Source organism: Globicephala melas, chromosome 11 (genome assembly GCF_963455315.2).
Source record: "Globicephala melas chromosome 11, mGloMel1.2, whole genome shotgun sequence".
Classification (NCBI taxonomy): domain Eukaryota; kingdom Metazoa; phylum Chordata; class Mammalia; order Artiodactyla; family Delphinidae; genus Globicephala; species Globicephala melas.
The window spans coordinates 78,509,382-78,534,257 of record NC_083324.2 but is presented as its reverse complement, the minus strand read 5'-3'; the positions used below and the strand labels follow the sequence as shown (position 1 = coordinate 78,534,257).

Genomic DNA, 24,876 nt, shown 5'->3' with positions numbered 1-24,876 from the left:
CCCTAAGGCAAGCGGCCCGAAGGCATCGAATTGGGTGCCCGGGACGGTCACTACACGATCCTCGGCTACTGTGGTTAGAGTCCCACTCCGGGATTGCAGGGAGACATTTAAATTCCACTATCGTCACAGGCTGTTATAACGACTAAACTTTTTAAAGACACGGTCCTGGAGGTTGAGAAAAAGAGGCGCTCAGGAGAGTAGCGGCAGGAGAGAAAACAGCCCCCCCCAACGCCCGTCTCACTACAGATCCCATCATGCAACGCGGGAGGACGTTGCGGCTCTACGGCTCCGAACCCCGAGTCCTGCGGAGACGGATCCCGCAGCGCCCTGGGATTTGTAGTCCGCCGTTCCGCGTAGAGCACCAGCCCTCACTTGCCGTCCGGACCCCACTTCTTACAGCCCAAGCACCTGATTTCATTTCCGCAGAAGGCACTCTTGTTTGTCAGGCAGTGTATTATTTTCCCACACTTTACATTGTTTTAAATACTGAATTTTGCATGCTCTCTGCTCTGTGTAAACCTAGTCTTGGGGCTTCTTACCTTCATTCAGCAAACATTTATGTAGTTTCTAAAGTTTCTACTAGGTGTGGGGTACTAATAGTCATCAGGTTTCCAAGATCCTACTCGTGGTTCTCACGAGTTCACAATAGTTTAAATCTCTTATCCATTATTTTCTTTTATTGTATTTATTTAGATCTTAGTAATGCAGTACATTCTTCTTCAGAAAATAGAGGCGAAAAAAAATGGGAGGGGTGCAGAATGGTGAGCTACAATAAGGAAGCCCCAACTGCTGTCTTGTAATATTAGAATCCACACTTCCATGGGTTTTTCATTTGCATCCTAAGTCAGCTACCTATAAAAAGTACATTCTTGTTTAACGGGGACTAAAAATTTACTAGTTTTCAGTTTTTAAAAGAGACTAGGGCTTAGGTCTGTTAAGGATGATTTTCCTCCCAATGACCTCTTTTAAATTGTATTTTGAAATTTAAATCGGGAGAAAGATTAGATGTATGGATTTATAATAGAAGAAAATGTTATATGTGACTAATGAATACAAAAGATCAGTTTTGCAAATGAGGAATGGGGTATTGAAATATTTTCAGAACGAGTCTATTTCATTAAACTTGTTGAATGCTTAGTCAGTTAGCACAGATGATTTCTATTATTCTAGTAAATAAACAAAAAAGTTTAATAAAATAATAATTCGTATTTTTATCAATAAATTGAGCACCTATTTTATTAAAACGCTGTTATGTTTCATAGCTACTAATTTTCAATTTTAGGTCAGTATCCACTCTATCCACTAGGCTTCTTTACAGTGTTGTATTATCTCATCATATTATATAATACGTGGTTATAATTTTCCCGAGGCTAGGACTATGGACCTAAGCCACTTACTAGCCCAATGGACCTTTGTTAAAGGTAGATCAAGACAGTCCATTTGCCAGTTGCTTGGACAACTGAATTTGACTAAAACTGATCATTTTAAATACTTTAAAAATCACTTTTTCTGGGAGTAGTATGTGATTTGTCAGGCTGCCTCCTGTCTCCCTATCTTTTCATTGACAATGACGTTCAATTTTCATTTGCCATATGGTTTGGGTGTTATATAGGTAAACATGAAGGTAGATAAATGTTATACGTTTGCCAAGTGGCCAGATGACCCTTTCCCATTTGAGACAGGAAGTCTAAAGAAGTTTGTCCTGTATCTTGTAGGTTTCTTCAACAGAAGCAAGAAGAAAGAGGGATTCAGGCCTTTTGCATAGATTCTTCCTAGAAAAAACAATCTTCTCGGTTATTAGAATTCAAAAACAAAGATAGTGAGAGAAAATTGATATGAGCTGGGGAATTTAAACTCAGAGAAAGATCCACAACGTGTGAAAGGATTACTGTTTTATTAATTAAAACTGTTGCTTAGGACAGTGTGGTTTCCCTGACCAGTAGCATCAGCACCAAAATTCTGGGGAGAGTGCCCAGCAATCTGTTTTCACAAGCTATCCCGGCGATTCTGATGCCTCCAACTAAAGCACCCTCGGCTTGGGGCAGTTATGTGAATTTAAATCGAGGACCTCGAAGCAATTTCTTTTTTCAAAGTGGTTCAGGGCCAATCCTGATAGGATGATTTACCTCCGCAATATAACTAACGACACAAGTGACAGTGTTTAAAAAGTGTTAAGTGTTAGACTTCGTAAAACTAGTCAACACACAGAGGACGATTCTGTAGACCATTATCTAGTCTGTTCCCCACCTAACAATCCAGTCTTCCAAACTAAAGTTGCTCACAATATAGAAACTCTTGAAGTTCAAATGGATGCTAACAGGCAGTCTGGTTTTTATTTTAAATATTTTTTATTATGGTAAAATAGATATGACGCGATTTGCCATCTTCAACCACTTTCGGTGGCACTGCAGTTACGTTTTTTAAAGCCAGGAAAGTGTGTTCACCTCGATCACCTGTAATGAGATGTCCTCCGAACGTGCATCCTCAGCCAGCACTTCTCCATTCTGATGCCCGAGGCAGTCGCTCTGCAGTAAGGCGAGCGTGTGGAGCTGGAGGGCCCGTTGGCAGTCGGCGGGGGCCTCAGGGACCCTGGGCTCCAGAAGGCCCCGGGTGGAGAGCGGAGCGCGCGGCTCGGCGCCCCCCGGCGGCCCGGCCGCGGTGCAGGGACGCGCGGGGCCTGCGAGGGGAGCTGCAGGGTAACTTTTCCCAGGGAAAGAGGCCGGTCGTCCCCACCAGAAGCCTCCCTGCCTTTTGTTTGTTTTCCTGCCGGAGGCTGGAGGGCGGCCGGGTGCCCAGCCGCTCACCATGCGCGGCGCGGCCCGCGCCCCTCGGCGGCGCCCCCGGGCGTCCCTCCGCGGACCCCTCGGCCCGTCCTAGCGCGGGTCGCCCTGCTCCCGCTCCCGGGCCAGTTCGGCGCCCGCCCTCCGAGAAGCCACGCTCCCCGCAGGCGCGGGCCCCCGCCTGTGCTCGCGGCGCCGGTAAGTGGGGTGCGGATTAGGGGCTTCTGCCGGGTGATCTGTCACTCGGGGTGATGGACCGGAGCTGCGAGGGCCCCCAGTGCCGTGGCCCCGCGAAGGATCTGAGGGCGAGGGAGAGGCTCTCGGGCTGTAGTTTTTCTCCGCGGTCCTGTGGGTCTCTCCCTCTTGGCAGAAAAACTCCCGCTTCCTCGGAGTCTGGAAGATTTTGGTGTGTGTTTACCTTTTGGCGTTAAAGAAGGGAAAGATCCCGGCCCGATTTGAAGCCCCATTGGTAGGATATGGAGGACTTGCTTTCGGAATTTTCCTGACTAGGCCTTTGGCTGTCCCGCAAGAGGTCTGAGCAAGAAATCCTCACACATTTATGTGCAACCATTTTTCACTGGGTTTCTTTCTGCTCTGATTTCTTTCTTACTAATCAGAGTAGACGTTATGAGAGGGAAGCTGAAGGACTTTACAGAACCCCTGTTTCTTTTCTAATGCACCTTTGGAAGTTTGACTTTGACACTAGCATTGAGGGCTTTTACTTTTAAATTAAAAAGTAGTTGAATGCCTTATTCTGCAGAAAAGAGTATTCGTTTCCACTTATAACTAAATAAAGAGCTGCTTTTGCTAAAGCTGAATTATACTGAGAAAATATCACCCTGAATTTTGCATCCAGAGCTAGATTTCTCTAAGGTATTGGCACTTGTTTTCTATTTTTGCTTGGAGCACTCTTTGTAGCAGTTTGATAAGTACAGTTTTCGTTTCTCACATTTTCCAGTGAGTGGGCTTTCAGGATGTGCCCCCAAAGTGAACTGTACTATTGCTGAATATAAAATTGAAATGAGCTTCAAATTTGTGTAGCTAACATATAAATTATTAAGAGGAATTTGTGCCTCAACCATATGCTAGCTGTGCTAAGAGTTAATGTATTCATAAATATGCACATTTGAAATCGTTTCTGAACAAAGCACTGCAATTTGGTAAAGAATTTGGCCTTCCTGTCTATTTGGGTGTAGAAATAAGAGCAGTGGTGGGATCCTTTATTTAAAATGATACCCTGTACCACTGCTTGCTTCCCTAAGGTCCAGCCCTTACAGTGACCCTGCCTGTCCACTTTACCTTGCCCCTTATCCAGAGTCAAAACTGGGGGCAGGGCAAGAGCGGACAACCACGTTTCTAAGTGAGACCAGTTTAGTTTCAGATGATGGAAGGATGTGTTGGAGGGCTGATGGAGCTTGTTTGAGTGGGCGGAGGTCTGTCCTAGGCAAGGGAACTCAGCATTTAGTCACAAAGAAATGCTTTTTTCTCACTGAAGTTTCTTACTTACAGACTGTGTGTAAACAGGCTACCAGGATAAAGAAACCAGGCTTTGGGGGTTTTATTTGTTGACTGTTTCACATCATCAAAGCTCTTTTTCTACTTTCATTGTTTTCATCTCATTGTTTTTTGAGGTTCCCAGTAATGGTGGAAATCCTGTCAGTCTCGAACCTTTTGGAATTCTCTTCAACAGTCTTTTCCTTCATTTCCTTCATCCTTGCTATCAATGAGTCATGAAGACCTTTGACATGTGATTTATATAGCGCCCTCCCTCCATATTCTAATCCAGAGGCTCACCCTTCCTCTCCTGCAGACTGGGGCAGCCTCTGAGCTAGCCCCGCAAGCTGGCTCTTAGTAAGTCCTCATTGAATGTTTGCTGAATAAGTGGATGGATGGATGGAATGGATGAATGAATGAATGAGACACACCTTCTGGTTTCTTCATCTTCTTGTCCATCTAGTCTTTTAAAACTATCAGTTCCTCACGTCTCTCCTTGCCTTGCAACCCTCAGGTCCTCTCCCTTCTCAACTATCTCAAGTCTAAAACAATTTGCCTGATTTTTAAGGCCTTTCATAATCAGGCCTCACGCCTCCTATCTAAATTCTATTTTCAGTTCAGCATACATCTTCACACTCTATGGGTGTGGTCTTCTTTCGAGCCTGCTCTACTAAGGGGGCCAGGATGGTTCCTGCTCAGATCGCTGTCCTAGAAACCCTCACCCCTCTCCCCCATCTCCTGTGCAAATCTTACCCTTCCTCAGAGGAGGAAGCTAAGTCCTCACTTCTTCTATAACATCTTCTCTAACTATTCATTTCTCTTCTCTCTCTTGCAAGTCTCCAGATACTCGTTTCTTTTAAGTTTGACTTTGACACTAGCACTGAGGGCTTGGTTTTTTTTTGTTGTTGTTGTTTGTTTGTTTGTTTGTTTTTGGCTGAGTTAGGTCTTTGTTGCTGCATGCGGCTTTCTCTAGTTGCGGACAAGCCGGGGCTACCCTCCGTTGTGGTGCACGGGCTTCTCACTGTGGTGGCTTCTCTTGTTGCGGAGCAGGGGCTCTAGGTGCGTGGGCTTCAGTAGTTGTGGCTCGCGGGCTCTAGAGCACAGGATCAGTAGCTGTGGCGCACGGGCTTAGTTGCTCCGCGGCATGTGGGGTCTTCCCGGCCCAGGGCTCGAGCCTGATCCCTGCATCGGCAGGTGGATTCTTAACCACTGCGCCACCACGGAAGCCCGAGGGCTTATATTGATCTCTCATTGGTTTAGGTTATTTTAAGCCTCTTTAGGGCAGGAGCCATATTCTCTGCATGGTCGTGTGGGGTTGTGGGCTTTGAAGTCAGGCAGAATTGAGGTCGGGGCCTCACTCCTCGGTACTCATGTGGCCTTATGGATTCTCCAAGCATTAGTCCTCGCGTGTAAAATAGGGGAAATGCCTCCCCACCTGGCTGCAGCGTGGAGATGGTCTTGGTGCCTGAACAGCACCTGGAACACACCTGACAAAAATCTGCTCATCCCTCCAGGGACTGGGAGAACCCTGAACACGTAGCAAATATTTGGTAGATGTTTGTCAGCTGACTTGGAGTCAAGTCATGGCTGGGTCTGGAGGCCCAGGGGATGGCAACCACGCAGCATCCTTAGTAAGTGTTATCCTGCCCTTACTTAAAACAGCTTGAGCTTAGCTTATTCCTGGTGACAGCTCTGCTTCTGGGATCTGTTGCTGTTTTTCCGTCTGAACCTTGCCAGGAACACGACTGCCTTTAAATTTTCTTTTTTCACTGCTTCTTTGCGGCAAGCTCCTCCGTTTCATTTTGCAGGATCTTGCTGAGTTGGAGTTGTACGCAGCACTTCTGTTTTTCTGCTTGTGAGGGTATGTGTGAGTGTATGTATTTATGGTAGGACGTGTTGCCTAGCAATTTCTTGGCAGAATTCTGGGCACAGTGACCTTTCTGTGTATGTTGATCTGTCAGCCTGTGAATAGTGTCTTAACTGTAAATTGTCTCATCGGCTCTCTTGCTTGACCATGGCCTTCTGAGAAAGGCCTGTAACTAGAGCATCAGAAACCTCCTATCTGTGGGCCTCGGTGTTTGTGGTTGCTGGAGGTGACCCAGAGAACGCGCAGAGGCGTGCGCCAGATGTCTTACACGCATATCTACAGTGTAACCGTGTCCTAGGTTGTGGCTGTGCTCTCCTTGAAACAGTTTGAACTTCCCTATTAGTACACCTGTGTGTTCAAGAAAATTACCTGGTAAAAACAATTTGCTGAAGTAAATCAATTCCTGGGGCAGATTGCATGGAAGGAAGAAATCAGAGGCATCTTTACTTGTAGCCAGAGAAGTAGAAGAAGCAGTGGAGGGTCCCCTCGAGATGGTAACCAAGGTTGATGTGGAATTCACGCTCACTCTCTCTGCTCCTCGTGACGTGCTGTCTGATGCTCGGAAAATCCTACTGCTCAACAATCCAAGCGGAGAGCTTCCTTTCTTGATTCCTTTCAAGGAAACGGAAGCGTCCTTGCACTTTGAGTCATTTTTTATCTTTCTATAGGTGTAGTGTGGTCTATGATAAAGTGCTGATAACATGTGACTGCTCTCGTGGTTAATATAAAAGATAATGGCCCAGAACCAAGAAGATAAAGGAGTAGTGGTGTAATGTCCAACTACATATTTCACAATGTCATGGAAGTTACTATCTGCATGAGTTTGTAGTTCCGAGAAGACAATAGTTAATGGTTCTGGCCTCCCGGACACTGCCTGTGCTTTGAAAATGAATTTACTGATGATTGATTTAACTCAGACGAAACCGAGTGAGAAAAAAGTAGGTTATATATGCCTACCTTTTTTTTTTAATAGTAAATATTTATTTATTTATTACATCTTTATTGGAGTATAATTGCTTTACAATGGTGTGTTAGTTTCTGCTTTATAACAAGGTGAGTCAGCTATACATATACATATGTTCCCATAGCTCTTCCCTCTTGCGTCTCCCTCCCTCCGACCCTCCCTATCCCACCCCTCCAGGCTGTCACAAAGCACTGAGCTTATCTCCCTGTGCTATGCGGCTGCTTCCCACTAGCTATCTATTTTATGTTTGGTAGTGTATGTCCATGCCTCTCTCTCGCTTTGTCACAGCTTACCCTTCCCCCTCCCCATATCCTCCTACCTGTCAGCTTAGCTGTTAAAAAGCAAATGTTTTCCTAAATTGTTATAAAAGCTTTTGGAAGGATTCATAATTTTTGCGCCCTCATCTCCATAGAGCTGTTCAGTTTTGCAAAGAATCTATGAGGGATGGCAGTAGGAGTGGGGTTGATGGTATAGGAAAATTAACAAAGTGACCCTTTATAAACCCATAAGTTACTCATTCATTAATTTATTCATTCAGCTCATCTTTATTTGGAGCACCTATTTGGGCCGACCGGGTGCCAGGTCCTTGTCTGGTTGCTGGGAATACAGTTGTGAACATAACAAAATTTCTGCCCACAGAAAGCTTATATTCTCAGGATACACGTATATGTAACCCTGTGACCCACAGGTACATGAGGATTATGTGGAAAGGGCTAAAGTGCTCTGCCTGCATGCGACGTTTCCTGTGTTTCAGGGGTCCACACATCATGCCCTGCAGGCATGTCCTGCCGGCTGCCTGTTTTTGTAAATAGACTTGTACCGGGATGCAGCCGTGCCCATTTGTTTCCGTGTCATCTGTGGCTGCTTTTGTGCTACAGCAGAGGATTTGAATAGCTATGCCAGAACCCTGTCACCCTCACAGCCTAACGTATTTACCGGCCCTTCACAGAAAACATTTGCTGACACCTGCTCTATTTTATTTTTATGTTAAGCCTTTATGTCCTCGATATGTTTTATTGATTTGTTTGTTGTTACACATGGTGGTGAAGCATCTTACGCTGCATGAGATCAGCCCTGAGCTAAACGTGCCGTGATATTTGAGTAGCGCTTGAATGTGTGACATGTTCTGATTCACTCCCTCATCTTCACCTCGCCCTCCCTTGCCCACCCTTAGAACAGAGGGTGGCAATCAGGTGAGCAACTGGGGCTGGGGGACTGTCACCCCAACTCATCCGCAGTTTCCCACGAGTCAGAGGAAAGTTATTCTTCCTCTGGGTCTTCAATATTTCCTTTCCCTTCAGTTCTTCACAGCCCACAGACCACATAGAATGATGGGTCCTAGTTTAGAACTAATCTACAAGCAATGGAAGACTTGACTTTAGGTTCGGGGCACAGCGCCCTTTGTGGGAGAAGTGATGGGAAGTGGTAGACCCTACTCCTGGGATTTAGGACTTGGTGCATGAATTCTTCTTTCAGAAGCTGGGGTTGAAGGATGTGAGGGAGGTCAGGGCATGAAACAGTCTCTGGGGAGTAGAAGAGGGCAGCCCAGGTAACGGATCCTCTTCTCCCATCCTTCCAATTAAGGCAGTAGCCAGAAGCATCTTTAATGTGCTCCTTGTCACAGGAAAGGCAAAGCACGTTCCACAATAAAGGAGGCTCTTTTGGCCTTGTAGCTGCTGTCCCCAAAGCAGAAAAAAGCACTGGTCCAAGAGGCAAAATATTTAAAGGACATTCTTGCTAAAATGTATGTGGGCAGAAGAATTAGGTCCCAGAGAGAAAAATTAGAAATACAGATGTACTATTTTTAGTACCTTTTTAAAAGAAATGTAACAATATTAACTTTACTCTTGTAAAGTTATGAAATGTTTGAACCTAGAATTCATGCCAGTTAAGGTAAAATGGAACTCACAAGTGCCAGGAGAAGGGCCATTGAGTGATTTTGCACATGATCTAGTTTTCCGATGAGGACAGGTGAAAGCAATGGCATCTTTTCAGTGGAAAACGATCAAGGCTCAGGGAGAAAAGCTCTTCACACAGGTCCGAATGGTGGAAGTGGTGCTGGTAAACCACGACTCCCAGAGATGCCCACTTTTGCGTACAATTTTCTGTCTCCTATCTTAAAAAAATGAGTAATTGTGGCATTTATTCAAAGACTCTTAAGTTTTCAAACTGAAGAGTGGACCACCCTGTGCCTGGTTGGTTTCCCAGGTTGGGAATGAGACCCCGGCCGTGAGCAGATGATCTGCCCTACTGAGGACTGAGCCGAGGGGAGGGAATTGGGACAGACCGCAGGAAGGTTTCCGCAATGTCACCTAGCCAGAAAAACCATAGCATTCATTTCAAAGTTTGTCTGGAACCCTTTGAAAGCGAAATACAGCTGTGCTGCTCTGTGAGTTGGGTACAGCCTAACCCAGAAGCCGAAAGCCTGATCTGACGACACTGTGGGGACCTTTCTGTGATTCTTTGAGACCCAGTAATTCCAGCACCATGGTGGGAGGGCCCAGGCAGCCTGCCGGCTTTAGCCTTTCTGCAGTATTTACTATTCTCCCATTTCAGAACTTCAGAACGTTTCTGCTCAGGGCAAACAATCTGAGTACCATGACTTTGCACAGGAAGAAATAGAAGAATTCTGTTTCGAGATACTTACCAAGGGTGGCACAGAAGATACACAGCAAAGACTAAAATTCATGTTTTGACCATTCAAACCATGAGTACCTGCTAGTGTAGGCGGAGCATGAGGTAGGAGAGCAGAGATGAAAGAAGCATGATGACTGTCCGGGACAGGCCTGCGTGTCATTGACCACTGAGGAGGTGGGGACAGGGCACTGTGGCCTCTTGGGGAGAGAGCCGTTGGCTGTGTCTGTGCAGGTTGGGACAGGAGGTCCTGGAAAGGTGATGTTGGAGCTGGACTCGGAGGGAGGAAAAGGAGTAGATTCTGAGCTTTGGGGTCTGGCTGAGACAGTGAGACACTTATCCTGCTCTGGAAGAGAGATGATGTATAGCACACAGGGTCCCTCTGGGGCACTGTCTGCTCTTTGCTAGCTTTTGTGCAGGTGATGGGAAAGGTGGAAACGTTGATCTGTTTTTTTTCTTAGACAAATGCCAGCTTGATTCCTGACCCAGAGTGTCACAGAACCACAGAATAACGGAGCAGGAAACCACCTTGCTTCATTAAGTCCCGTGCCCTCACCTCACAGAAATTAACCCGAGGACCAGGAGATGCTCCGAGTCACAGGTGCTCTGTGCCAAGTGGAAACTGGGACTCAGTTCCTCTTTGTCCGCAGTCACTTGCCTCCCCTGTAGGCAGTGGCTGCTGGCAAGGTCCCCGCTCGGTCCCCTGAAGTTCGATTGTAGAATGAGGCCAACTAGAGCATGGCCACATCACTGGTTTCCATATTTGGACTTTGAGCTACAAAGTACTTCTTTTAATTCCTCTCGTTCTCAGATCCTCAAAAGATTTCATAACCTTTGGATCTTTTGCAATCTCTCCCTTAAGTTTGGTGCAGTCGGCCCAGGTTCCTATCTCACTGCCAACACTTATTAATTGCATAACCTTGAACAAGTAGCTGGTGTCTCAGCTTCCTTATCTGTAAAATAGGGGTAATAATAATAGTACCTACCTGGTGCCGATGTGAGGACTGAATGGATTAATATATGCAAAGCACTTATAACAGTACGGTATACATAGTAAGTTCTGAAATTATTATTATTATTACCTTTTTGGCTTATTTGATATATTAGTAAGCTACATGTGGATTGGTTATAGTGAGTGATTATCCAAGATCATTCTTGGAGTCTGAGTGGTATTTAGAAGTACTGCCCATTAACATGTTAGCTGATTCCCCAAGTTAATGGATGGGCTGTTACACCCCATTCACTTCACAGGCAGTAGTGACCGTCTATACCAGGGACTGTGAATTCAGATGCTCTCAGGGGCAGAGGAGGAAATGTAAAAGAATCAGGGAAGCTGGTTATGTGCTTGTTAAACAGTAAGGAGTTGCTCTTCTCTTTTAAAAAGAGAATAACAGTTTTTCTTTCCCTCCAGTTTTTCTTCGCATGAGGTTTTTTCCCAGGCTTTTTCCTTTGTTACTTTTGATATAGGCAGAGGGATAGAGAAATATTTTTCTTCTAGTAAAACAAGTGGCCGTGAAGGTGCAAAAATAAATGGCAACTAAGAAAAAAAATTAGCAACTGACACAACATTCATTTTAGGGACACAGGGAGGTTGGGGACAGTGGCGGGATAGAGGGCTCACGCTTGGCCTAAAAGGCCAGTGACCACCCTCGTCTAGCTTTTATTCCCATGGAGGACAAAGGACCTTGTGTTATTAGCTCTTCAGTTTTTCTGGAGCTACCCCAAATCTCGATATTTATATGAAAGTTCCCATTTTTAAATATAAACTCAAAGCATATCTGTGAATTCCATCCTCAGGCTGCCTGTTTGCAACCCCCGGTCCACACAGGATAGAATCTCCAAATGCTAATGTCATCTACTGAGATTTCAGCCAGAATTGTGAAGTCTTGTCTGCTTTGTAGAGTTAAAGAGAAATACTCTCTATCGTTCAGAAAGGACTGCCTTTGTTCATTGGGTAACTAAGCATTAGATTCTTGATTTCATTCCTAAGACACTCAACTTTGTATGACTAGAGACCACAGCTGCCGTAGCTCAGATGACTGTGGGAGTCTTTGGGAGGTTTCATTGGATGGTGGTTTCTATCCCCTGAAGATATCAGGTTCTAGTCCCTGGAACCTGTGAATTTTTCCTTATTTGACAAAATAGACTTTGTAGATGTGATTAAATTAAGAAATCTGAGATGGGGAGATAAACCTACCTATCTCTAAATGGAGATAGGTTTAGTGGGCCCTAAATGGAAACACTAGTCCTCATAAGTGAGAAGCAGAGGGAGATTTGACACAGAGAGGAGTCAGTGTGACCACAGAGGCAGAGACTGGAGTGATGTGGCCACGAGCCAAGGAACACCAACAGTCACCAGACGCTGGAAGAGACAAGGAGGAAGTGAGCCAGTACCTCTGGAGGAGGTGCCAATACCTTGATCTCGACCCAGTGATACTGGTTCTGGACTCTGGCCTCCAGAAACGTGAGAGAATACATTTCTGCTGTTTTAAGCTACCAAGTTTATGGTAATTCGTGAACAGCAGCTGTGGAAAACTAATACTGTTAGTAAGGAAAAATTTTTCTAATTGGTTTTTGCCAGTGATGCATGGATCAGTAAATGACATGTCCTTGACGAGAGAAATTAGCCATTATTTAGGGATCAGTGGCCCTAAGCCTTCCTTGAGATTTTTGGCTAGTGGTCCACATGGTGACTTCTTGCTTGTACAACTGTAGCACTCTGGCCATCTGTGCCCTGCCAGAAACTTACCCCAAGGGCCATTCCCTGGTCACTATGTGTGTTCCAGAGGAATGCTTTCAGTTGTCCTTGACAGAATATCGGATGGTGGCTTCAGCAACAAAGACTTTGGATTAGGTCATATAACAAGAAACCTAAAGCAGATATTTTCAGGGATCGTGCAGCAGCCCAGTGATGTCATCCAGGATTCAGCTTCTTTCTCTTACTCCATCCTCAGCAGTTGGGATTCTCATCTTTAGAGCTGACGTCTCATAATCACCAGAAGACCGTCTCAGCTCTGAATATTACAGCTTTATACAACCATGTTCAAGGCAGAAACACGGGGCAACCTCTTTGTCAGCTGTCTCTATCAAAGAGTAGATTCCCTCCCAGAGGCCCTTCTCTTCCCTCCCCAGCTCACTTTCCTTTCCGTCTGGTTGTCAGAGCCGTAGTCCCGCTCCTAAACGGTATTCAGTGGGAAGGAAGTACAATAGAATTGTCTGGCTTGGCTTCAACGGAGCACTGTTCATGCCCTGGGGCTGTAGTAGGTGGCTACCGTCCCTGATTGTACTGAATCGTGAATAAAATCAGAGCTCTATAAACTAAGCAGCAAGAGGAACATTGCTGTGGGGTAGATCAGCAATGGCATCTGTCACATCGCCCTTCTTTTTCCTAGTGCGTTGTCCATCACCCTGCTGTTTTCCCAGAGCAGCAGTGAGTTTTTGTCCTTTCCTTTCAGAGTATAACATGAGTCATCATATTCAGGCCACCGCGAAAATGGTGAACAACTGAACAATACTGATCTCAAAAGTCAGTAACCACTTCCTGCTAGGATATGCTCAGAGTTGACTATGGGTTGAATGCTACTTTTTGTCTAATGCTAATTTGAATAATACCACTTCCTTGTTTTTAGTTTAGGAAATAATTCACTAGAGAACAGAAAGCTCAGATAGTTGTCATGGTTCTGCCATCTAGATCTGTATATAGTGTAACTAAGCCTCCTCTCTGATACTCCTTTGGACCCTTGAAGCAATCACCACGGCTTCCTAAGTCCCTTTTTCTTCATGTATTCTCTGTTTCTTCAACTACTCTTCTCGTGCTTTCATTTAGGCCCCTTATTATGTTCTTGAATATCTTTCTTGAAGTTTGTCACCCAGAGTTGAACAGTAATTCAGGTGTATGTTGAGACTGTCATGTCCCTTGTTCCGGATCCGCAGCTGCCATGTTGCAAAACTCCAGTAGACACCATCCATGTAGTGTTCTGTGAGTACCCCAGAGCTGTGCGTGGTATTAGCATTGTCTAAATGCTGTCCTCCTAATAAGAACTCCAATAATGCACTATCCTTGGGGGAAAAAACATAAAGCAACCTTAGAGCATCTCCAGTGAGAGGTTTTGTACATATCTCAAATTCAACACCTTAGAAAACAGAACCCATTGTGTCTCCTACTCTCTATAACATTCATCCTGTCTGGTGCCTTTGTTCAGGCCTTCCACATATTTCACCTGACTATTGCAGTACCCTCCGTCTAGTCTCTCTATTCTAACATCAGTTTGAATAGTCCGGGGTGGGTGGTCTCCCTCATGTCATTTCCCTGCTTAAAAGCCCCAGAGAGCTCCCGTGTGGCAGGGTAAAAACCAAACTCCTGCATGGCAGATGTACGCCCTCACAGCTGGGTCCCACCCTAAGTTTCTAGCCATTCCCTGCACTTCCTTACTGCCCTCCGTGGCTTTTATGTCCTAGCCCTGTACTTCACAGTGGGGTTGCACATTACAGTCCCTGGAGGGCTTTCTAAATTATCAAAACTCAGTCCCCAACCTCGACCTGACTCTAGAGGTGGGGCCCGGGCATCAGTATTTGTTAAAATTTCCCCAGGTGATTCTGTCGTTCACCCAGTGTAGGAACCGTAAGCTCTCGTGAACATGCCAAGCTATTATTCCCACCAACCTTTTGCAGAGTTTCCTCCATCTGGAATTCCTTTCTCTCCCTTTTCTGTGTAATAAAACTTTGCTCATTCTTCAAACCTCAATATTACCTCTTCTCTGAGCGGGTGTCTGATCCTTCCCTCCTCCCAAGAGTTTGTTGTTCTCTCTACCATGGGCTTATAGCGTTTCCTACATTTTCCATGTTTGTGTTGATTAGGAGTTATTTAAAGGAAGGACCCTTCTCTTACCCATAATGTGCCCCAGAAGCTTTGCATAGTGCTTGGCCTCTTGGTAAAGTTTGAATAAAATTGTCAACCTGACTTCAGTGCCTGAGGAGAGAGACTCTAGTCTGATCCATTTTACAGTCGGTATGTAATTACCTGAAATAAAATTGAAAAGCAACCACCACGTGTTGGTGAGGGTCAAATCTTGCCAGAGAAATTGAACTTTGTTCTATGATAATGTGACAGACAGTAACAAGGAGGAATCGTAGGGTGACTGTATACTGAATGAATGACCCACTCTACCATGATTTCAGTAAAGTTCTTAATTTTTTCAAGATAGCTTTTCCTCAGTGATAATCTATGAAGACATTGTCCCAATTATGCAGTTTTAGTAGATGAGGAACTATCAGAGAAAGGCTTCTATGATTAATAATTGATAGATATGAATTATTATTATTGTATATAATGCCATTGCAAAAAAAGTGGGAGAGAGCCCACAGGCTACTGGAATGTAGATCGTTATTAAGTTTTGGTTGCCACAGTTCATCAAAGACGTGGAGAAATGTGTGAGGTTTCAGAGATGAATGCCAAAGATAATTAAAGGAGTGGAGAACAGGTCCTATGAGGAAAGGTTGTGAAATTACAGCAAGAGGAGTTTGAGAGATACACATTTGATTACTAATTTGATGTACATCACATTTTCGTGAGATAGTTTCTTTATATTCACACACACACAAAAAAAAGCGTGAGGAAATTAGCTTAAATTAGAATAGGCAGGTTTCGGTTGGACGTTAAGAAAAATACTCTAACTGGATTACAAAATGCAAATCTGATCATGTTATTTTCTTGTTAAAAAAAAACCCTGGTGGCGCAGTGGTTGAGGATCTGCCTGCCAATGCAGGGGACATGGGTTCGAGCCCTAGTCTGGGAAGATCCCACATGCCGCGGAGCAACTGGGCCCGTGAGCCACACCTACTGAGCCTGCGCATCTGGAGCCTGTGCTCCGCAACAAGAGAGGCCGCGACAGTGAGAGGCCTGCGCACCGCGATGAAGACTGGTCCCCGCTCGCCGCAACTAGAGAAAGCCCTCGCACAGAAATGAAGACCCAACACAGCCAAATAAATAAGCAAACAAACAAACAAATAACTAAATAACTTTATTTTAAAAAACACCTTAATTGACTCCCCACTGTCTCTAGGTCAAAGCCTACTTTAAAAAAATAAATAAATAAAGCATATAATTTATGAGTTAGCTGATTTTTGACAGATCAAAGTTCCAGTGATTTTTTTTTTAAGGAAGATGACATACAACAATGATTTGGGAATTTTAATTTGTTGGAAAATGAAATTATGAATGATGCAGAAATCATATGTCATATCAAAAATAGATGGAGACAAATATTAGAAAGAAAAAGAGGGGAAACAAACACAGAGCCCAAAATTGCTTATGTTGTGGCCCAAATGCTCTTTCTATGTTATGCTGAGACACACCTTGAATCCAAAACAGTCCACAATGCACAAATCGTGAAGTGGAGGAGCCATGATGTATGATGTGTTCTGTCTTATGAGCAAGTTCATACTAGGTTTTATTAAGTAAATCTACATTAAAGTGTTTAATGCTTAAGATATGTATTACCTTTTTAAAGATTTCCTTCCTCTACCATTTTGAGAATTTTTTTAGACTTTTAGTCTAGAATAATTCAAACATACAGAGTTGCAAGAACAGTACAAAGAAGACCCATACCCCTTTTCCCCAATTTACCTTGTGTTAACATTTTACCCCATTGTGTGTTCTCTCTCTCTCTCTCTCTCTCTCTCTCTACACACACACACACACACACACACACACACACACACACACACAATTTTTGTTTTACCACTTGAGAATAAATTGCATATATTATGGCCCTTTGCTTACAAATCCTTCAGGGTGTATTTTCTTAGAATAAGACTATGCTGTTTCACAACCACAGAACAGGCATCAACTTTAGTAAATTTAATACAGATACAGTACTTTAATCTAGCATCCATATCCTAACTGTTTCCATTAATGACCTTTATAGTGTTTTCTTCTCCTTTAGTATAGGATCCAGTCAAAGCCTTATGTTTTTTGAAATGTCATTTGAGGCTCTCAACAAGCAAACTTCTGGGGTTAACTCTTTCCAGTTCCAAGCTCCCACCTTCCTCTCCACCCCAGATTCAAGCCCCTGTGCCTTCTTTTCTGCTCCTTGGAATGCTAGAATCCCCTACATTACAAAACACCTACTTTTCTTTTTCCTTCAAGACTCAGTCTTTTATGAAGACTCTTCTTACTGCCCTCCTGAGCCCCAGTGGAATCAACCAAGTTAGAAGCCAGGGGGCTTTCTCCTTAACCCCTCCCCACATCCTGTACCCTCAGTGTACATGAAATATCTTAGTGCATATTCATGAGTAGGCATCCACCCACTCTCATCCTCTGCCATGAGACTCTAAGACCTTAAAAAAAAAAAAAAAGGACCGTATTTTATTGGTCTTTGTATCCCCAGATATTAACATAGGGTCTGTCACACAGGAAGTGCTTTATAAATATTTATTAATCAGCAATGGAATCTATCACTGTAAAGAGCTGCTGAAGGAAGTTGTAAGTTGTCTGATCCTGTAGAGCTTCAAAAGAAGGAAAATGCTCTTCAAACCAGGGGCCTTAAAATGGTTCTATGGGGGAAATGGGAATGAGTGGGAGAGGAGCAGGTAGGCTTGATCTCTAAAAGGTTTTCCAGTTATATGGTAGAATATGGTGAAATCAGGAATAACCTTTACAGTTCTTTTTGTTTTTCTTTTTTTTTTTCCACGGTACGCGGGCCTCTCACTGTCATGGCCTCTCCCGTTGCGGAGCACAGGCTCCGGACACACAGGCTCAGCGGCCATGGCTCACAGGCCCAGCCGCTCCACGGCATGTGGGATCTTCCCAGACCGGGGCACGAACCCGTGTCTTCTGCATCGGCAGGCGGACTCTCAACCACTGCGCCACCAGGGAAGCCCACCTTTACAGTTCTTAAGGTTTCTCAAGGTCATGCAAAGCCTTCACAAAAACATAGACTAGAATTACTTCTTAATTTTGAACTAATTTTAGACTTTCAGAAATGTTACAAAAATAGTACAGACAGTTCTTAGCGATTCTTCACCCAGCTTACCCTAATATTAACATCTTCTATAACCATAGGACAATGATCAAACTCAGGAAGTTAGCATGGGCACAGTGCTGTTAACTAAACTATGACCTTATTCAAATTTCACCAACTTTTCCACTAATGTCTTTTATCTGTTCTGGGATCTTATTCAGGTTCTCACATTGTGTTTAGTTGTCATGTCTCCTTCTTTGCCTCCAATCTGTGACAGTTCCTCATTCTGTCCTTGCCTTTTATGATCTTGACACTTTTGAAGAGTATCGGTCAGTTTTTTGTAGCATGTCCCTCATTTTGAGTTTGACGTCTTCTCATGAGTGGATTGAGGTTCTGCATTTTTGACGGAACACCACAGAGGTGACGGTGTGCCCTCCTCAGAGCATCATATACAGGGTACATGGTGTCGTATGTCTTAGTCATGTTGATGTTGAACTTGATCACTTGGGTAAGGAGGTTTCTGTTAGATTTCTGCCTAGAGAGTTACCATCTTTCCCTTTGACATTAATGAATGTCTTAAAGATATTTTGTTTTTGGGACTGCTCCATTTGGCTTGTATCTTAGTTCCCCAATGAGGGATCGAAGAAACTGGGCCTGGTAAGTGAAAGGGCGGCCAGGGAATTCCCAAAGATACTTTGAAACTATGCGGATAGCCTGTTTCTCCTCAAACGTTCATCAACCAATATTTGCATCCATCGGCGAATCTTGTCTGCAATAAATTGTGACGTTTGCCTAATAGCGAATTTCTTATTTCCCTCTTTCCTTCTACATTTATTGACTGGAATTCTTCTGGAAGGAGAAGCTGCATTGACTGGATTTAGATGCAGAATGTCACTTATTCTATCATTCTTTTCCGATCTTTTGATTTTTCAGATTATTACTTTGACAGATGTATTTTTTTAATGTCTTTAGTGTTCTTATTTAAGCATTTACATTTTATTAATGTTTGCCTAAAGGCATTGCAATCACTTAAGTTATGTACTGCATTTTCTTCATTATAGGCAGACTGAATGACACTCAATTTCATAAATGAAAAATCAATGACTTATCTTTTTCTTTATAAATTTATTTGTTTTGGGCTGCATTGGGTCTTCGTTGCTGCGTGCGGGCTTTCTCTAGTTGCAGCGAGCAGGGGCTACTTTTCCTCACATATGTGGGCTTCTCATTGTGGTGGCTTTTCTTGTTGTGGAGCATGGGCTCTAGGCACGTGGGCTTCAGTAGTTGTGGCACGTGGGCTTCAGTAGTTGTGGCTCACGGGCTCGGTAGTTGTGGCGCACGGGCTTAGTTGGTCGGCGGCATGTGGGATCTTCCCGGACTGGGGCTCGAATCCGTGTTCCCTGCATTGGCAGGCAGATTCTTAACCACTGCTCCACCAGGGAAGTCCCATGACTTATCTTTTTAAAGAACACAACGGAAGGACTTTAAAAGAGACACACCCTACATGCAGGCCTTAAAAAATTACTAGTTCTTTGCTTAGTTTCTGAATATCTAGTAATAAAAATAATATTAATAAAATACTGTTGTTGCCTAGCCACAAACAGTTCATGGAGCACATGTAAGTTCTATATCAGGAGAACCTTAATTTAAGCATTTCTTGGCCTTTGTACGTTTACGTTGTTAATTGTAGCTGAATTACACAGAACACAGTATATTTAGCATGGATTCTTGTAGCTCAGCAATTTCCATCGACCATAGTTATCATGTCGTGTTTGCCCACAGTGGTTAGTCAGCAGAAAGGCATCAAATTGCAGCTGATTCATTTCTGAGTCAGTGATAAAATCACTTTCCAAGAACGCTGTGTCTCATTTTATAAAACATTGGAAAGGAGCATTATTTAGACCAGAGGTTAACAAACTTTTTTTTTTTTTTGTAAAGGGTACAATAATATATCCCTTAGGCTTTGTGGGCCATACAGTCTGTGTCACACCTACTCTGCTGTGTAGCGTGAAAGCAGCTGCAGACAGTATGCAAGTGAGTGGGCATGACTGTGTTCCAATAAAACTTTATTTACAAAAAAACAGGTGGCAGACTGGGGGTTAGAGCTGGCCCCTGATTTAGACAGACATAGAATGTACATTAACATTTATCCTTGTCTTTCATTTTTCTCTACAGGCAGAAGACTCATCTTTGAAAATATGTATTTGGGAGATAGTCACGTTCTATTGAATACCTTGTGCTGGTGCTGCCATAGAAAAATCTGGTTACACTCCGGGGAGGTCTGCTGCGGCTGCAGGACTGATCCGCCTTGGCCCTGAGATGAGTGTCCGGCCTGAGCGGGCACACCATGAATAGATACACAACCATCAAGCAACTCGGGGATGGAACCTATGGTTCCGTCCTGCTGGGAAGAAGCATCGAGTCTGGGGAACTGATTGCTATTAAAAAGTAAGTTTTATCCTTCATGCTCACGAATCCATCCTCAGTGACACATTGTCAACATGGTTTTAACTCTATGCTCTCCATTCTTCATCTGTGAAAAGTTTCTACAGCGGAGGCATGGAGAAGAATCTCAGACATTGATTGCTGTGGGTTAGATGACTGTGAACCCTGGGATGCTCGTGTTAGAGTCTTAAACACATCCCCAAGTTAGACGCACTACTTGACGTACAGCTCTAGTACTTGTTCCAAGGATCTTCTCATATGGGGAGGTAGTAACAAGCAGATTAAGAAATACTTTATAGGAAAGGAAACTGAAACTGAGAAATGAAATGTTATTTTGGATCCTTTACACGTGTGATAGTCTGGTGACTACGGTTTTGCTCCCCCCACCCCAGTCGCCCTTTGCAATCTGAGTCCAAACCCATTGTATTGGTTATCTGTTGCTGCATAACCGTTTACCCCCCAAAATTGTGGTTTAAGACAACTATCTCACAGTTTCTGTGGGTCAGGAGTCTGGGCCTGGCTTAGCTGAGTTCTCTGCTTTGGGGTCTCTCATGAGGCTGCAGTCAAGCTGCTAGCTGGTGCTGAGATCTCATCTGAAGGCTGGACTGGAGAAGGATCCACTTCCAAGCTCACTCACATGACTGTGGGCAGCATTCAGTACCTTGGGAGTTGTTGGACTGAGGGCCTTAGTCCTCTGCTGGCTCTTGGCTGGAGGCTGCCCTCAGTCCCTTGCCATGTGGGCCTCTCCAAAGAGCAGCTCACAACATGGCAACTTGCTCCATCAAGACGTGGAAATCAAGAAGGCAATGAGAGTCTTCAACCAAGATGGAAGTGACATCTTATTGCATTTGTGAACTAATCACAGAAGGGGTATCCTCTCAAACTGCTGTATTCTATTGGTTAGAAGCAAGTCATTAAAAGAAGGGGGGTTATGCCAGTTTGTGAATACCAGGAGATGGGGAGTTTTGGGGACCATTTTAGAGTCTGCCTGCCACACCCATCTATATCCAGTTGCCTTCTCAACATCTCCATTTGGATGCCCTGAAGACACTTCACACTCATCATACCCAAAACTGAACTTACATCCAGCATATAATGCCTATCTTGATAAATGACACATTTCCATCCCCGCAAAGCCTGGGAGTCCCCCGAAACCCCTCCCTGTGCCCCAGCACTGGTCGTCTGGTCCTATAGACTCTAACTACCAGATATTTATCTGATCCACCTACTTCTCCAATTCCCCACTGCTAACCTCCCATTCAACTCGTTATCATTTACCTCCTCTGCCTCTAGAATACTTTCCTCTCTAGGGTTCCTGGCTTCCATTCTTACCCCTGTCCATTCCAGCCTGAAGGGATTATATTAAACACGTGAGTCTAATTGTCTAAAATCAATTGTACCAAACCTTCTTTGCTGCCCCATCATGTCCCCTTGTCCCACCTGACTTCAGCATGCTGGGGTGTGCAGTGATGTGCCTGCCACCAGTATCCCACCTCAGGTGCACGTGGGAGACTCAACCAAGGTGCTCCTGCTTGGTCCACAGAAGGTCCCCAGCAGGACTGAGCCCCCATTGCCCACTGCAGTGTCAGCTCTGTAATGTGTCCTTTCATGGGTTTCCCCCCTCTCTGTTCTCAGGTTCCCTGCTCCTTGCCCTAGGTTCCTGGAATCACCTCCCAAATCAACTCCCTGCATCCAAGTCCTTGCCTCAGGCTCTGCTTTCAGGGATCCCAAACGAAGAGCTTTTAATGTCTTCCTATCAGTTTTAGGGTCAAGCCCCCAATTTTACAACTTGCTGCTTCACTCGGCCCCTGCCTGTTTTCTTTGGCTGCATTTCCTCCCACTACTCCCTTGCCTGCTTTGTCCTGGCCACACTGGCCTTTTGGCTTCTTGAACTCACCAGATACCTTTCTGCCCTCTGTCTTCCCATGCTACTCACTACCGCATGCCTCCGACCAGGCCAAATTCTCCGGGTCCTTCAGGTCTTGGTTGAAATACCACTTCACTGGAAGGCTGTTTCCTGATACCCTAGACAAGATTAGGTCACGTTGGGGTCCACTTTCATGGTGCCCTGTCCCTTCCCTTCATGGCACTCAGCACAGAAGTCGATGGATGACCTGCCTTCCTGCTCCGAGGTCGGTTCCATGAGCAACGTCTTGCCCATCATTGTATCTCCAGTGCCTGGGCCTCTGCCACGTGTAGCAGGGGCTAAAATATATCTGGGGCACGAATAAAGGAAATGGTCACTCAGCTGGGAGACAGTGTGCCATGGGGACAGACTCTCAGAGTGAGGGGGAGAGATGAGAGTTGATCTGTTACTAGCCAGCAATGAGACCCTGGTGAAATGGCATAACTTCTCTGTTTCTTAGTTTCCACCCATCCCATCTATCTCATGGTGCTGCTATAAGATTCAAATGAGATGATGTGGTTGAAGGGCCATGAAAGAGAGAACCCTTAGATTTCTGGCCAGCTCACCAGGCTGTCTGTCTCTCCCCTCAGGCTCTGGACCAGGGGTTGGCACACTTTTCCTGCAAAGGGCCAGACAGTAAATGTTTTAGGCTTTGCACGCCATGTGGTCTCTGTCATAACCCAGCTCTGCTGTTGTAGTGGGAAAGCAGCCATGTATCATATGGAAGCAAATGAGTGTGATTGTGTTCCAGCAAAACTTCATTTATGGAAACTGAAACTGGAATTTCAGATCATTTTCACATGTCACAATTATTATTTTCTTTTGCTTTGTTTTTCCCAACCACTTAAAAGTATAAATGCATTCTTGTCCCATGGGCTGTATAAAATCAGATGGTCGGGTGGAATTGGCCCGTGGGCCATAGTTTGCCACCCCCTGTACCGGAGTGTCCATCCCTGTGCCGTCCAACATGGTGGCAAGTAATCATATATCATTTAAATTTAAAATTTAAATTAACAATTCGGTTTCTGTGTTGCCCTAGCCTCACGCCAGGTGCTCAGTAGTCACCTGTGTCTACTGTACTGGACAGTACAGAACATTTCCACCAATACAGAAAGTTCGATTGGACAGCTCTGGTCCAGATAAAATAAGCCTGGGGGGGTTTTCCTCCAGGGCAGGGTTAGCTAATTAGTGACAGAGCAAGACAGCAGTCCAGGCCTCTTTGCAATGCCCTCGTGCTAACTCTGCTGGGAAATTTTGTGCTGGAGGATTGATTGCACTGCCAGGTTTTTAAATAAAATGCTGTTTTGGATAGTATAGTATCTGGTAGAAATTGGAACCCACTTTAAGCACTGTTCATTAGGTTCAGAACAAAAACATTTTTTTTTAAGATAAAGCATAGCCAGTTACTGGGAATAAACGTGCTGTTTGTTTCTTTCTTCTCTTTTAGAATGAAAAGAAAGTTTTATTCCTGGGAGGAATGCATGAACCTTCGGGAGGTCAAGGTATTTATTAATACACAAAGGGATAATTTATGGTATGGTTGATGAAAATAGCTTTATACACGCATAGATTTATAGTTGATACAGTTTGAATTGTTTCACTGATGTTGAAAAAGGAGGCAGATGATAACGTAATGCAGCTGACAGCTGAGAGGAGAAGATTGCTGTGCTATTTCTGTGTGTGCACTTTTTTTTAGTTTTTTGGTGTGTGTGCGTGTACTTCTTTTTAAACCTTGGTAATAGTGCTGTTAACTAAACCACCGATTTATTCAGCTTTCACTAGTTTCTCACTAGCGTCTCTTTTCTTTCAAATGGTGATGAAATATACATAGTACTTACCTTTTGACCATTTTTTTTAAAGCTTTGCACAGTTTTGTTTACATAGCACACTGGACAACATCAGAAAATCTGTCATACCATCCAGAAGTTGAACATATGTAACAATGACATTTTGTAGCCATCTCTGGAGAAGGCTCCTCTGCACACTTTCTGCAAACAATGCCTATGCATTAAGGTTAACAACAACTCAAAGGAAAGTGGCAGGTTGCCAGGTAGATAATCAGAGAAATAGTCCAGATTGTTAGAACAGCGATAAAGGTGTCCTGTGCTAGAACCCAAAGGACTCAAAATAGATACAGAATTGCGTATTTGACCTAAAAATGGTACAGCTCAGTGGCATTAAGTACATACATAATGTTGTACACCCATCAGAATGGCCCATCTCCAGGACTCTTTTTATCTTGCAAAACTGAAACTCTATGTCCATTAAACAATAATTCGCAGTGAATCCCTCCTCCCAGCCCCTGGACAGCACCATTCTACATTCTATCTGTCGACTGCACTAGGTACCTCATATAAGCGCAATCATACAGTATCTGTCATTTTTGTGACTGGCTTAATTCACTTAGCAGAATGTCTTCTAAATTCATCCATGTGTCAGGATTTCCTTCCTTTTTAAGGCTGATTAACATTCCATTGTATGGATCTAGTATATATTGTTTATCCATTCATCCATCGATGGACACTGGGACACCTTTGGCTATTATAAACCTTCCCATATCTTTAAACTCCTTTCCACTGGCTCCTTGTCTTCAGTCTATCAATTTGCCCACCGTTCTGTCTAACCAGGCTCAGCCCTCCCTCCCCTGGAGCTCCCACCCCTTCCCCTTCCTGACCTTACCTTCCAGAGCACCCCCTCCGCTGTCATTTCCCCCCACCACTGACTTTCCACTTAACTGAATCAGGCATTCACCTCTGCAACTCTACGGAAGTTGCTCTCCTAAAAGCCACCAGCTGTCAAGTCCAGGATCATTGGGACTTCCCTGGCGG

The 24,876-nt window shown here is 44.3% G+C and overlaps 2 protein-coding genes across 3 annotated transcripts in view; both read left to right on the top strand.

The window, feature by feature from the left end:
* Positions 1–2,835: 2,835 nt before the first annotated feature.
* Positions 2,836–20,015, top strand: LOC132598107 (uncharacterized). The gene is made up of 2 exons (XM_060307823.1): positions 2,836–2,978; positions 19,873–20,015. Exon 2 carries the CDS (start codon positions 19,896–19,898, stop codon positions 20,013–20,015), a length of 120 nt encoding a protein of 39 aa, XP_060163806.1. The 5' UTR covers positions 2,836–2,978; positions 19,873–19,895.
* The window catches only part of CILK1 (ciliogenesis associated kinase 1), a 34,549-nt gene continuing 29,580 nt past the window's right edge, over positions 19,908–24,876 (top strand). For both annotated transcript variants that reach the window (XM_030870465.2, XM_060307822.2), the window contains exons 1-2: positions 19,908–20,145; positions 23,496–23,550. In XM_030870465.2, the coding sequence (XP_030726325.2) occupies positions 20,045–20,145; positions 23,496–23,550 (156 nt within the window). In that variant the 5' untranslated portion in view covers positions 19,908–20,044. The remainder of the gene's footprint in view (positions 20,146–23,495; positions 23,551–24,876) is intronic.

Coding starts and splice junctions, on each gene's coding strand:
- LOC132598107 (XM_060307823.1), top strand. CDS start 19,896: ATGTATTTGGGAGATAGTCACGTTCTATTGAATACCTTGTGCTGGTGC.